General features: G+C 45.4%; 1 protein-coding gene across 11 annotated transcripts in view; it reads right to left on the reverse strand.

Moving 5' to 3' along the window:
- The window catches only part of TENM2 (teneurin transmembrane protein 2), a 702,758-nt gene that overhangs the window by 27,178 nt on the left and 663,240 nt on the right, over positions 1 to 12,340 (reverse strand). For all 11 annotated transcript variants that reach the window (XM_038009398.2, XM_038009393.2, XM_073010537.1 and 8 more), the window contains 2 exons: positions 9,775 to 9,950; positions 7,921 to 8,156 (listed from right to left, as the gene is read on the reverse strand). In XM_038009398.2, the coding sequence (XP_037865326.2) occupies positions 7,921 to 8,156; positions 9,775 to 9,950 (412 nt within the window). The remainder of the gene's footprint in view (positions 1 to 7,920; positions 8,157 to 9,774; positions 9,951 to 12,340) is intronic.

The raw sequence follows: 12,340 nt of genomic DNA on the forward strand, positions 1-12,340 counted from the left end.
GTCCATTGGTAGGGATGCAGTGAGAAGGGGCAGGGGGTGTCTGGTATGGAGGCTCAGTTCAGATGACCGGAATCAACTATATTTGTTATCCTTTGACCTGAACTTCCAGGAGTCAGGTATGTTGTATATTTCCTAGTGTCCAAAAAGGAGGCTCCTGATGAGGGCTCATTTGCATGTACCGGGTGGATAATCTACAGAAGATTTTTGTATTTCTAAGATCCTTAAAAGGGCCAACAAGATAAGGCTCTACCCCTTGACCTTACCCTCAGCTGGTTTACTCTAGCCACACTGGAGCTATCCTCTTCAGGATACAGGCAGAAGTCTCTTCTGCCTCAGGGCCTTTTGCACATGCTAGAGCTTTAGCACGGAGGCTTTTCCCCTCACTCCATGCCTGGGAAATTCCTACTCAGTTCAAATGTCATTTTCTCAGAGTTCTTAGTTCAAACATCATTTTCTCAGAGATGCCTTAACCTATATCATATATTCCATATTATCTCCACCCTACATTTTTCCCAAAGCACCCATCACAATTTCTTTTTTTTTTTCTTTGAGAAAGAGTCTCACTCTGTCACTCAGGCTGGAGTGCAGTGGTGCCATCTTGGCTCACTGCAACCTCTGTCTAGCACGTTCAAGTGATTCTATTGTCTCAGCCTCCCAAGTAGCTGGGATTATAGGCGCGCGGCATCACGCCTGGCTGTTTTGTATTTTTAGTAGAGATGGGGTTTCACCATGTTGGCTAGGCTGGTCTTGAACTCCTGACCTCAGGTGATCCACGCCCCTGGACCTCCCAAAGTGCTGGGATTACAGGCATGAGCCACCGTACCTGACCCACAATTTCTATATATTGTTTGTACATTTATTTGATTATTATTTGCTTCTCCTGCTAAGGTGTAAAAGCTAAAGACATAAGCTCCATTAGGGTCTTTCCACTTTCCCACATCATCATCCAAAACAGAAGCCAGCCAAAATTAATGTTTGCTTGGGGAATACATTATTTAATGTGTTTGCAGAGGCTTGCCCTTCTAATTATGTGTTATTTAAGCTAATACTAAATTTATCCCAAGTTCTGTCTGCACAAGTGCTGCTCACCATGTGAGGTGAAAACTTTTGTTCACTAATGTACACTCAGTGCCTAGCATAGTGCCAAGAACACAGGAGGTGTTTGAAATGTAAAATATTAGTCACGTGAAGAATGAATGCATTGTAGCAGGAAGGAGCTGTGAAAATTCAGGCTTTCATAATGACTTGTGTGTGTTAACAGACGTGTTTGAGTGGGCTCCACGCAGAACTGAGTTCATGTGTGTGTGTTCACACGCACATAGGCACGCCCATCCCCCCACCTCACTCCTCTGTCACGGTGATTTGCCACATAAGTAAAAGTAACACATGTCAACACATAATTGCAATGTCATATTAATTATATGGGAGCCAAAACAAAATTACCAACTCCCACTTCTTCTTGGAATACTAATAACACTAATACTAATATCATGATGGAAGATTATCTTGGAAGCAATTTTTCTTTTGTTCTGCTACCTACACATGTAGCTGTTTCTTGCTTCTGCAATCTCTATGTAAATCATACTCAGGAAGAAATATCCTAGAGCACGGTTATATGCTTTCCTTTACAAAGAGAATCATCCTGCACAAAATCCATTTTAGGAAAGAGTAGAAGTTTTAAATCTTAATAGAAGGGGTTGATTTTAGCTCTCTCTTCCAAAAGCCTAGAAAAAAGGCTTGTCGGGGTGGGAGGCAATAGTGCCTCAAGAGATCCTCAGGGCCAGGAATTTTGCCTTGTGATTAGGCTTTGGAGGGATGGAGGATGTAGAATATATTTGGGATATTTGTATTTTAACCTTGTATCTCTTTCTTTCTTTTTTGGGTACGGCACCTCTTTTCTCTAGGGCTTCCCTGTCTAGGTACTTTTACTGAGATGTCTATTGTAAGACACAGGTATGGTCATGTGACCTGTGCCTGCCTGGCTCATCACAGATCCCCATGTCTCTGACCAGTGATTGGCCCGGGAATGTGCACTCCCTCTGCCAGGTCAATCTTTCTTCCATGAGATATTTTATGAAAAATAGAAATGCTGGGGGAGATCCCTTCCTTTTTCCTCCGGGTTCACTTAGCTGTGATGATATAAACCTGGAGCCAACTTTGGCTAAGTTTGCCCGACCACCTCCCTCCCCTGCAATGTGAAGAGGACATTAGTCTACTGTAGGAGAAAATTAGGTCAACTGCTGAGAGAGAAACTCTGCCATGGGATGGAAGGGGGCTTTGAGAAAGAGAAAGAGACAGACGTTCATCTGATATGGGTTGGCTGTGTCCCCACCCAAATCTTGATTTGAATTGTATCTCCCAGAATTCCTATGTAATGGGAGGGATCCAGGAGGAGGTAATTGAATCCTGGGGGCCAATCTTTCCTGTGCTATTCTAGTGATAGTGAATAAGTGTCACGAGATCTGATGTGTTTATAAGGAGTTTCCACTTTTGCTTCTTCTCATTTTCTCTTGATGCTGTCACATAAGAAGTGCCTTTCGCCTCCCGCCATGATTCTGAGGCCTCCCCAGCCATGTGGAGCTGTAAGTCCAATTAAACCTCTTTTTCTTCCCAGTCTTGGGTATGTCTTTATCAGCAGCGTGAAAACAGACTGATACACCATTTAATGACATCTTGGAGTCTCTAAGGCCAGCTTCTCCCTTGTGGTGGCCCTGTTAGGTGAGACAGCATCTACCCTTTTAAGTTAGTCTGAGTGCACTTCCTGTCTCTCGCAGTGGAAGGATTCCAGACAGACAGAGGGGCAATGTATTTGTGAATTCATACCCACTTTGGTAGGGGAGCATTTACACATTAAGAAGAAGCCTATAGAAGGCACAGTTATCATATCTTTCTTTGTCACCTGTTGTCTGAGTACCCACCACATGCACTTGTCACCAGGGATACAGGGGCGACCTGGTCCCTGCACTTATGGAGCTTACAGATGCCATGATGTAACTTCCTTTTTTTTGTGTGAGATGGAGTCTCACTCTGTTGCCAGACTGGAGTGCAGTGGCACGATCTGGGCTCATGGCAACCTCTAACTCCCTGGTTCAAGTGGTTCTCCTGCCTCAGCCTCCCCAGTAGCTGGGATTATAGGCATGCGCCAGCACGCCCAGCTAATTTTTGTAGCTTTAGTAGAGATGGGGTTTCACCATTTTGTTCAGGAGGGTCTTGATCTCTTGACCTCGTGATCTGCCTGCCTTGGCCTCCCTAAGTGCTGGGATTACAGGTGTGAGACACCATGTCTGGCCTGCTTCATGTTTTTGCAAGGCCAGAGTGAGTGAAGAAAGGAGAGGAAGACAACGCAGGCAGGACGGGGAGGAGTCTTTCAAAGGAGATTATTTGAGGAGTTCTTGGGAGGCATAAAGAAAATCTTCCCTGCACTGAGTTTGGGCAGGAATGAAGGGACTAACTCTATTACAAAGCTTTTGGTGAAAGGATGTGGTCCTGGACTATCCATCCGCCATCATCTTACATTTCCCCAGGCTGTAAGGAAGAGCCACTGATACTTTCCTCCACTAAGAGATGCCTCCATCTGGAGGACTGTGGGAAGAAATGATACCTAGGTGGGTTGGAATTTCACTGGGCACTGTTCTATCATGACGACTTCACTGAGATTTTTGGTCTTCTCTAAACTCCAGGAATGTTCAGAGCCTTGGGCCCTCACACCCCTCAGCTGACCAGGCTCCCAGGAGCTTGCTGGTCCCAGGGAAGGTCAGGCCATTTGCTTCATGCATGATACCCACGCATTCTTCCCAAATTCCCTGCTGTTCACATGGGGAGCAGTGATTACATGGTGCTGGTTAAATGGCTGCATTTCAAAGTTCACTCAGTTTCTTCCCCATTCCAAGAGGCAGGGCTGGGGCCACCAGAATCTTACATCTCTGGCTTGGGTTTCAGCTCCCAGCCACTCTCCTTTACACAGCCCTCAGAGTGTGGATGGCCACCCAGCCTTCCTGGTCTACATGATCATGGGGAGAGCCTGTCAAAAGGTGAGCATGACACAGCAACCCTGCTAGTTGCCCAATCCTTGTGTGCTAGACAGCTCTCAAATCTCTTCCCCTACCTTCTTTCTTTCCTCGCTGCTAGTGATTTAGTTTCTTGCTTGGACCCTCCTTACTGTCCCTTTCCTCCTGTCTATCTTGTCCCCTCCTCACCTGTCTTCCTCCATACCTGAGGAAGTCAGAGAGTTTTTGTTTTTGTTTTGTTTTGTTTTGTTTTTTTTGAGACAGGGTCTTGCTCTGTTGCCCAGACTGGAGTACATTACAGGGCATGATCGTAACTCACTGCAGCCTCAAACTTCTGTGCTCAAGCAGTCCTCCTGCCTTGGCCTCCCGAATAGCTGGGACTACAGGCATGCACCACCATGACAGGGTCTCCCTATGTTGCCCAGGCTGGTCTCCTACTCCTGGGCTCAAGGGATCCTCCTGCCTTGGCCTCCCAAAGTGCTAGGATTACAGGCATGAGCTACTGTGCAGGGCCATGGTCAGCTATTTAATTTTTTTTTTTTTTGTATGGACAGGGTTTTGCTATGTTGCCTAGGCTGGTCTTGAACTCCTAGGCTAAAATGATCCTCCCGCTTTGGCCTCCCCAAGTGTAGGGAAAACAGGTGTGAGCCACTGTGCCCAGGCTGGAGACAGCTTTCTAACGTGACACATCCTAGCACATCACTCTGCTAATGAAGTCCAGGTAGGGCTCCCCATTGCCCTCAGGATAAATGTTAGCCTGGCACCATGTTCCCTTCCATGTGCAGTCTCTGGCTGCATCTTACTTTTCTACCCCACTCTCTAACACATCCACTGCCACACTGAATTAGTTTTCTGAAATGCCATTCCCTTTTTGGCCTCTTGGTCTTTCCATAGGTGATATTCTCTGTCCTGTCACCTCTGTTCCATATCTCTGCCTGGCTCATTCTTACTCTTCAGAACTGATTCCAGATCCTCTGTGAAGCCCTTCCTGATCCCTTGTCAAACGGGAGACCTGATCACTCTGCTACGTGCTTACCAAGTCTTTGTTCATCATCTTCTTCTTAGGTGCTCAGAAAAGACAACATTTTCCAGGCTTCCCTGAAGTTCAGTTGAGGTCCCCTGACAGTGTTCTCACCAGGGTGGGGGGAAGTGAGGCCTGCCGTGTCCAGGCTGGCTCACTAAGCTCTCGTGAATCACCCAAGCTCTCTTCCCTTGCTGCAGCAACTGCACAGGCCCTGTGCTTAAGATGGCAGGATCGCAAGGCAGAGCAACTGGAGCGAGTCCTCATTAAGAAGAGCTGCCTGATGCATTTGGACCACAATGTGTTAAACCCATGAGATTTCAGGGTTAATTTATTACCCAGCCGTGACCTATCCTCTTGCAGCGGATACAATTAAGTATCCCTTTCCTTGTGCTTTTGGCCTGTATTATAATTTACATCACACCTACTAATATTGCCTTCTCCATGAGACTGTTAGCTACTCGGTGGCACTCAGTTTTCCTTACCTCTCTAGAGTCTACTCGTTCCATGATACTGAATGTAGTGTTGGCACCTAGTAAATATCTTTTGAATAAATGAGGACTTTCATGCCCTCATTTGACAGTGGAGCAGCGATGAAAAGACACAGCAAGACTAAGATAGGGAGAGAGGAGCTCATCTTGCCATTGGTGAGACAGCCTGCTAGCCTAATGGGGCCAATGGGTACCTTTGGCTTAGGGGCTGCAAACTCCCTGCCATGGACTCACGAAACATCTGATGAAATGACCACTCCCTAGTTCCCTCAATCCACATCACACCCAACCTTTCCCTTATACCTTCTTCCAATTGCTCTCCTGCAATTTCCAGAAGTTGCTTTTATTTCATTTACTAAGCAGTTTATGAACTGAATTAAAATAAATGAGATGCAAATAAATTCCAGGCTTTCTCCCTCATTTTCAAATTACATTTTCAGTCCACTCAACCTGTTATAATCTCATAGTGATTTTCATTTAAGAGAGCTAAATGGATATGTGATTGTTGTTACAGGAACTAACACCAGACAATTAAATGTTGAGGTGTTGATAGATAAAGCTGTGTTTTGATTTGCATAAACACGATGCCAGCAAATCTAACCCTGGCAGAAATTCAGTTATAAGACTTGTGTGCCTAACTTGGGCTAATTACCACAAGTACCATTATTAAGAGTTTTAATATTCGGAGTTGGGATTATAGCCACTTTATTTTAGGGCCACATTTATCTTTATTTTGAAAACTTAGTCAAAATGCATAACTGATTTATCAGAGAAAAGGCACGATTACTACTTATAATCAACTTCTACAGTGCAGCATATCAAAAATCAATTACACAGCCCTGAAATTCAGTCATTAAGGATTTAACTACTAATCTCATTCCATTTTTGTCTTTAGGAAGATACTGCAGTTTGCAACTTTGCAGATACCAGCAGAGGAAGAAAAACATGACAGACTGCTGATAACCTAATGTGGAGACTTAAACTTCAGCCAGACAAAGGCGGAATCTTAATATGGAGGGGCCTGACTCTGCAGGGAGGTCACCTGGGCTGGCTGGATTTCAATCCAGTTACATAGCAAAGGTTACGACCCAAGCTTTGCCGATGCTGAGCCTTCTATTCTCAGGGATTCCAAAGCATTTGATAAACTCCTTGTTCCATTGTTTACTGACTTCCCAGTGCTTGTCTTGTTCTGCAGTTATTTTTATTTATGAGTTTACTTATTATCTGCCCCTCTCTCCCATCTCCCTTCAACCTGAACATAAGGTGCAGGAAGTTAGGGCCTTTGCTTTATATGCCATTAGGTGCATAGCACAGTGCCTGGCTCATAGTAGGTGCTCAATAAATATGTGCTGAATTTGATGAAGATTGCGATCCCCAGTATTCATTCCCCCTCCCCAGGGAAGGGGTTAGCATGATGGTAGGAACTGTTCCCTCCTGGTGACAGATAAGTGACTGGAGCAGAATCCACTCCTGTCGAGATGATCTGGATGACCACGGATAAGCAGGAAGGTGTGTGACATACTGGCAAATGAGTCAGACAGAAAGAGAGACCTGGGGTCGAGTCCTGGCATTGCCCTTTCTAGCCATTGTGTCCTTGGACAGGTAATTTAGCTTCCCTGAGTCTGTGTTTTCTCATCTGAAAAATGGAGATAGTAATAATTATCCTCATGGAGCTATTGAAAAAGTTAAAATAAGATAATACAAGCAAAGCATTTCACATAGGGTTTATAGTATAATAATGCTCAATTAATGTTATATATTGGTTTTAAAAAGATGTCATGTGGGGCAAGTTGCCTGGTCTGGGAAAACTAAGGTTGGCTAAAACTCCCCACTGAGGTTCAGTTGTTACTTCCTCTTGGGAAATCTTCTCTGAACCTCTCAAGCGGAGTGACATCCCCTCTGGGATCCCATCAGGCCCTGCATGTACCTCTGTCTTTTCACTTAACCTGTGATCATCCTGTGTCTGCATATTTTATCAGACTCTCGATTCCTTGAGTGCAAAGAACATACTTTAAAAGTTGTGTTCTTCCAGTACTTAGCAAATTGCTCGGCACATAGTAGGCACGAACACCAGTTCATTGGTTGAATTCGCCAGACAGTGAAAATTGAGGAAGAAGACAGCAAGTGTGAAAAGAAGACCAAAGCCGTCTCTAGTTACTGCATAATGTAAATCCCCATAGCAGGAAATGGCCGACTTTTTCAGTCCTAGGAAATGGAGAATGTTTTCCCCAAGGTACGAGTCCCAAAGGGAAATGGATTCCATTTTCTGAGCGAAGAGTTTGCCTTTTCCAGGGAATAAAGGAGTATTAGAGGCTTTGAAGCTGGGAAACTTTCTCAGCTCTGTGAGGAAAGGGTGTATCCCCTCCCACTCTGTGGTAACAGATTGGGTGGAACCACTTACCCGGAGCTTCCTGCCAAAGATGGTGACTTTGCCTTTAATCTGTTCCTTTCTTAGGCGCCACTCAATGGAGTTTAAGCCATTCTCCATAGGCAGGGAGATGTTGCAGCGTCCAATGGTGGGGGTGATGGTGCCTGCTAGGACATGGGGCTCGCTGTGGAAGCTGACACCCATCCCATTAGCATACATCACCCGCAGGGTACCGTTATTACAGAGCTGGTAGCTGTTCCGCACTTGATCTGGAAGAATGTAAGTGGGGGTGGGGATAGGGAAATAAATTATCCACTCTATTAGTCAGAAGAGAATAGAACCCCTATTTTTTTTTTTATAGGTTTCCATGGTACTTTGCAGTCATCAGTCTAAGGCTGCCTTCAATTAGCACACATACCATGTGAAGGTAAGTAGCAGAGATACTACTGATCCACGTAAAGAAAAACATAATATGTGGCACTCCAGAAATAATTATGCCGTGATGTTTCTTTTACTCACTGAAGACTATTAATAGCACGTTTAAACATTTAAAGATGTCTATTGCCTACACAATTTGTGTCAATCAAATTCCCAAACCTTAACATATATATTTTAGCTTATACCAAAAAAAAAAAAAAAAAAAAAAAAAAGAAAAAAAATGACTTCAATTTTTTCCCCCTTTGCCTGCCATCTAACCCAAGGTTGCTGGTCTAGTCACAGGTCAGATCCACTGCAAATCAAAGCCCAGGATTCTTCAAGAAAATAGAGAGAAGAATCAACCTTCCCCATCCTCATGCTTTTACTGCTGACTGCATCTGATGCCACCTCCACTCGAGAACTCTGAAGAGACTCAAACACATGAGGGAGATGGAGCCAGTGGATGCCAATAATGTGTTTATCTTCCCCAGTAGAAACTACACGAGTCAATCAGACTTCTGACCTTTTCCTTTATCGAAAAGTTACAGGAAGGAAATGGGAGTCAGAGACTCCTTTTACAGATACACTGCTTCCTGATTGTCTGGGCAAAGGAGCTGGCCTGGGCTGGCCTCTGAGATGTCAGCTTTTGGGGCAGTGAGCAAGTGTGTACCTGTCGCTCCTGCGACTCCAGCCGTCACACAGAAGGACAGAATCTACATCATTAATCATTTGGCAGAGCAGAAATAGAGTCATTGAAACAGGCTCTGCTGTGGGATAATAGTCCAGAAATGTCACCATTTATCTACAGAGAGGACACTTTTATCCTCTGACAACAGGCTAGCCCACCGACATATCTTAATTAAAAGAAAAATTAATCAGCACAATTCATTTTCTTGCCAGCCCCAGTGCTTGCCCTGGACTGCAAAACATGTCTAATAGCAACAGTAACCACAGGGTGGTCAGAGACCTTTGAGATCCCAGTCTTGGAGAGAGAATGTTAAACAGCTCTAGTCCCAGGGCAACCAACTCATCAAACAAATGCTTAAAAAAGAGAATCAGGATGGAACAAGAAAATATGAAATCTAGTGGTGGGCCAGGAGAATGAATGATCTTTGAGACGATAACTCTGTGTTTCGGATTGGTGGGTAGAGGTGGTGATGGAAGGGTAAGAGGTAGGGAGAGAGTATGGGGGGGGGCAGGGAATGGACATTTTCAGATAACTATGTAGACAGTTCAAATATCCAGACATTTGGTTGGGTGTAGATGACATTCTGCTGTATCTTATTAAGTCATTTTCTACTAGATAGACCTCTTATAGAGTTAGTTTGCTGTTAGGACACTTGAATAAAACAGAAAGCTGAGGGGTACGCTGGATCTCTGGAAGTCATCCCAGCCTGGGTAACTCACACATTGGGCTTGGCTGGGTTCTGGGTCTGTGGGTGAGTTTGGGGGTAGGTTGGTACGGCTCACCTTGTACCACTGTGTAGGAGGCCTCTACTGAAGACAGGTTGGTGATGACAGTGACGTCATCATCACGGTTGGAGTTCTCAATGTCAATGGTAATAGATTTCTCCATTTCCCGGTGCAGACTGGTTACCACCCCCGTGGGGCGCGTCACATTGGTCAGGCGGCCTTCGTGGTCATAGCTGGGGGGAGATAAACACTGGTTAGCAGCAGTCACTGGGGCTGAAAGTATTCCCAAGACTCACAGGGCCAGAGAAAGAGAGAGCTGGAAAGGTGGGTTGGCTGAGTGGCGCATCTCACGGAGGCCCCTTGTCACAGTCAAAACCCCATTATGCGCTGAGAAACAGCGGTGATGCTTTCTTCTACCCGCTGATATAACTGACTTCAGATCCTGGAAAACATTTCATTCACCTGGTCTCAGACTGCCTCTAGTTAAAGAGAACAGCCACTTGTGAGCTTCTCTTGCTTTTCTTTTTCTTTTCTTTCCTTGAGATGGAGTCTCACTCTGTCCCAGGCTGGAGTGCAGTGGTGTGATCTCCGCTCTTTGCAACCTCCACCTCCCGGGTTCAAGCAATTCTCCTGCCTCAGCGTCCCAGGTAGTTGGGATTACAGGCATGCACCACTATGCCCGGCTAATTTTTGTATTTTTTTGTAGAGATGAGATTTTGTCATGTTGGCCAGACTGGTCTCAAACTCCTGACCTCAGGTGATCTACCTGCCTTGGCCTCCCAAAGTGCTGGGATTATAGGCGTGAGTCACACACTCAGCCTTCTCTTGTTTTTAATTTAGGTGTTCTACAAAGCCACCAAATTAATATTCCCAAAATATCAGTTTCACCATGTTAGTTCTCTGCTGAACAAACCACACTCTTTTCCCATTGGTTGCTCAATCAAATAAAAATCTGGCTATTTGAGACCTTCTATGCCCCGAGTCTTCTACTGGGGTCCAACCTTGTCTCCCTCATCACCTTCTAGGCCTCTGGACAGTCAGCCTGTGCCAAATGCCACCTGCACATGTTAGCTCAGCATAGAAGGCCTGGCTGAACGGAACCTATTCTTTGGTCCCCAAACCACCATGGCTCCACTTCCCATGCAGCCTTCTTAGACAATTTCCCAATGACCATTAGTTAGCACCCAAGTCTAGGGACACCAATGATCGTGCCCTACTGCCTGCAAATGGCCTGACATTGGAGCCTCCTTCTTTATGTGTATGTGTCATCTGTCCTCTTTCCTTACACTGTGGAGTTTTCTCCCTGCATCACCTCTAGCAAGAAGCCTGGTTCTAGTTGGGACAGCCTTTCCCCACTTTGGAAGATCCACTGTACTCTGAGAGCTGGGCCCTTCACACATCTCAGACAGGAAAGCAGGCTTGTTTCCAGGTCTGCATGTAGAGGCCTTTGGGCTCTCCCAGATGAGTTTTGTTACTGGAGGAGGAAGGGGAGGAAGAAGGCGGAGCTCTGAAGACATTTTGTTTGGAGGGTGAAAAAGAAGGAAAAGTGGCTCGACCCCTGGGGGTTACTCCCTTTGGACAGGGGAGAGGGAAAAAGCTGGCAGGTTCTGAGGGATGGGAACTCGAGCTTGTGCAGCACATGGGGATGGGGGGTCCTCAGAGAAGCATCCCTGTGGGGACGGCCTGTGAGCAGTGGAAAGGACCGCTGTGGCCTGTTTGACGTTTTTGCTTAGGGCTTAGGATGACAACATCAAAGACAGAGAGCACTCAGGAAATGTTTTTGGAATAAAAAATTGCAGACTTGGCTCAGGCTTTCAGGGATCTGAGAAACTTTGCTTCTGGGAAGAACTGGAAGCAGTGAAGCTCTGCAGAAGTTTGAAAGCTGAGAGTGCAATCACATTAAGCTGGACACCGGGCTGTGTAAAGGTGTTGGGGGAGAGAGGAGGGAGATCTTGGAGCAGGAATCTCTGTGAGCTCAGAATCCACCCTTATCACTTGCTCAGGGCCCCAGGCAGGGGGTGGCGCAGACCATTCACTCCCTGGAAAGCCCTGGTGTTGTAACCAGGGATGTGGACTCAGGTCTGCTAAATAGACAGGGCTCCTCTGTGTTTTCTTACCTGCTAAAGAAATCACTTCTCAGGCAGGGGGACAAAGGTGCTATTTACAATAGTGACTAACTAGAACAACCTAGATGTTCCTTTATGGGAGATTCATTAGGTAACTGACGATCAATCCATAAAGTGGAAAACTACGAAGCCATCAAGATTGACAACATGGGCTTCTATTTATTGGCATAGACAAATCTACACATGTTGAGTGGAAGAGTGGGGTATAAAATATACTCCCCTGACAGTAGCTTTTTTTTCAGGGAGGGGTAAAAAGTATCATTATCTATATGGAGCAGAAATTCTCTGAAAATATAGACATTTAAATGTTAATGGTGGTTTTGCTGTGTGGAATTTTGACTAATCTTCATTTTCTTCTTTGTGTTTTCTCATAATTTAGAAATTACTTATAATCAGCCGGACGTGGTGGCTTGTGCCTGTAATCAATCCCAGCACTTTGGGAGGCTGAGGCGGGTGGATCACGAGGTGAGGAGACTGAGACCATCTTGGCCAACATG

This window comes from Chlorocebus sabaeus, chromosome 23 (genome assembly GCF_047675955.1).
Source record: "Chlorocebus sabaeus isolate Y175 chromosome 23, mChlSab1.0.hap1, whole genome shotgun sequence".
In the NCBI taxonomy this organism is placed as follows: domain Eukaryota; kingdom Metazoa; phylum Chordata; class Mammalia; order Primates; family Cercopithecidae; genus Chlorocebus; species Chlorocebus sabaeus.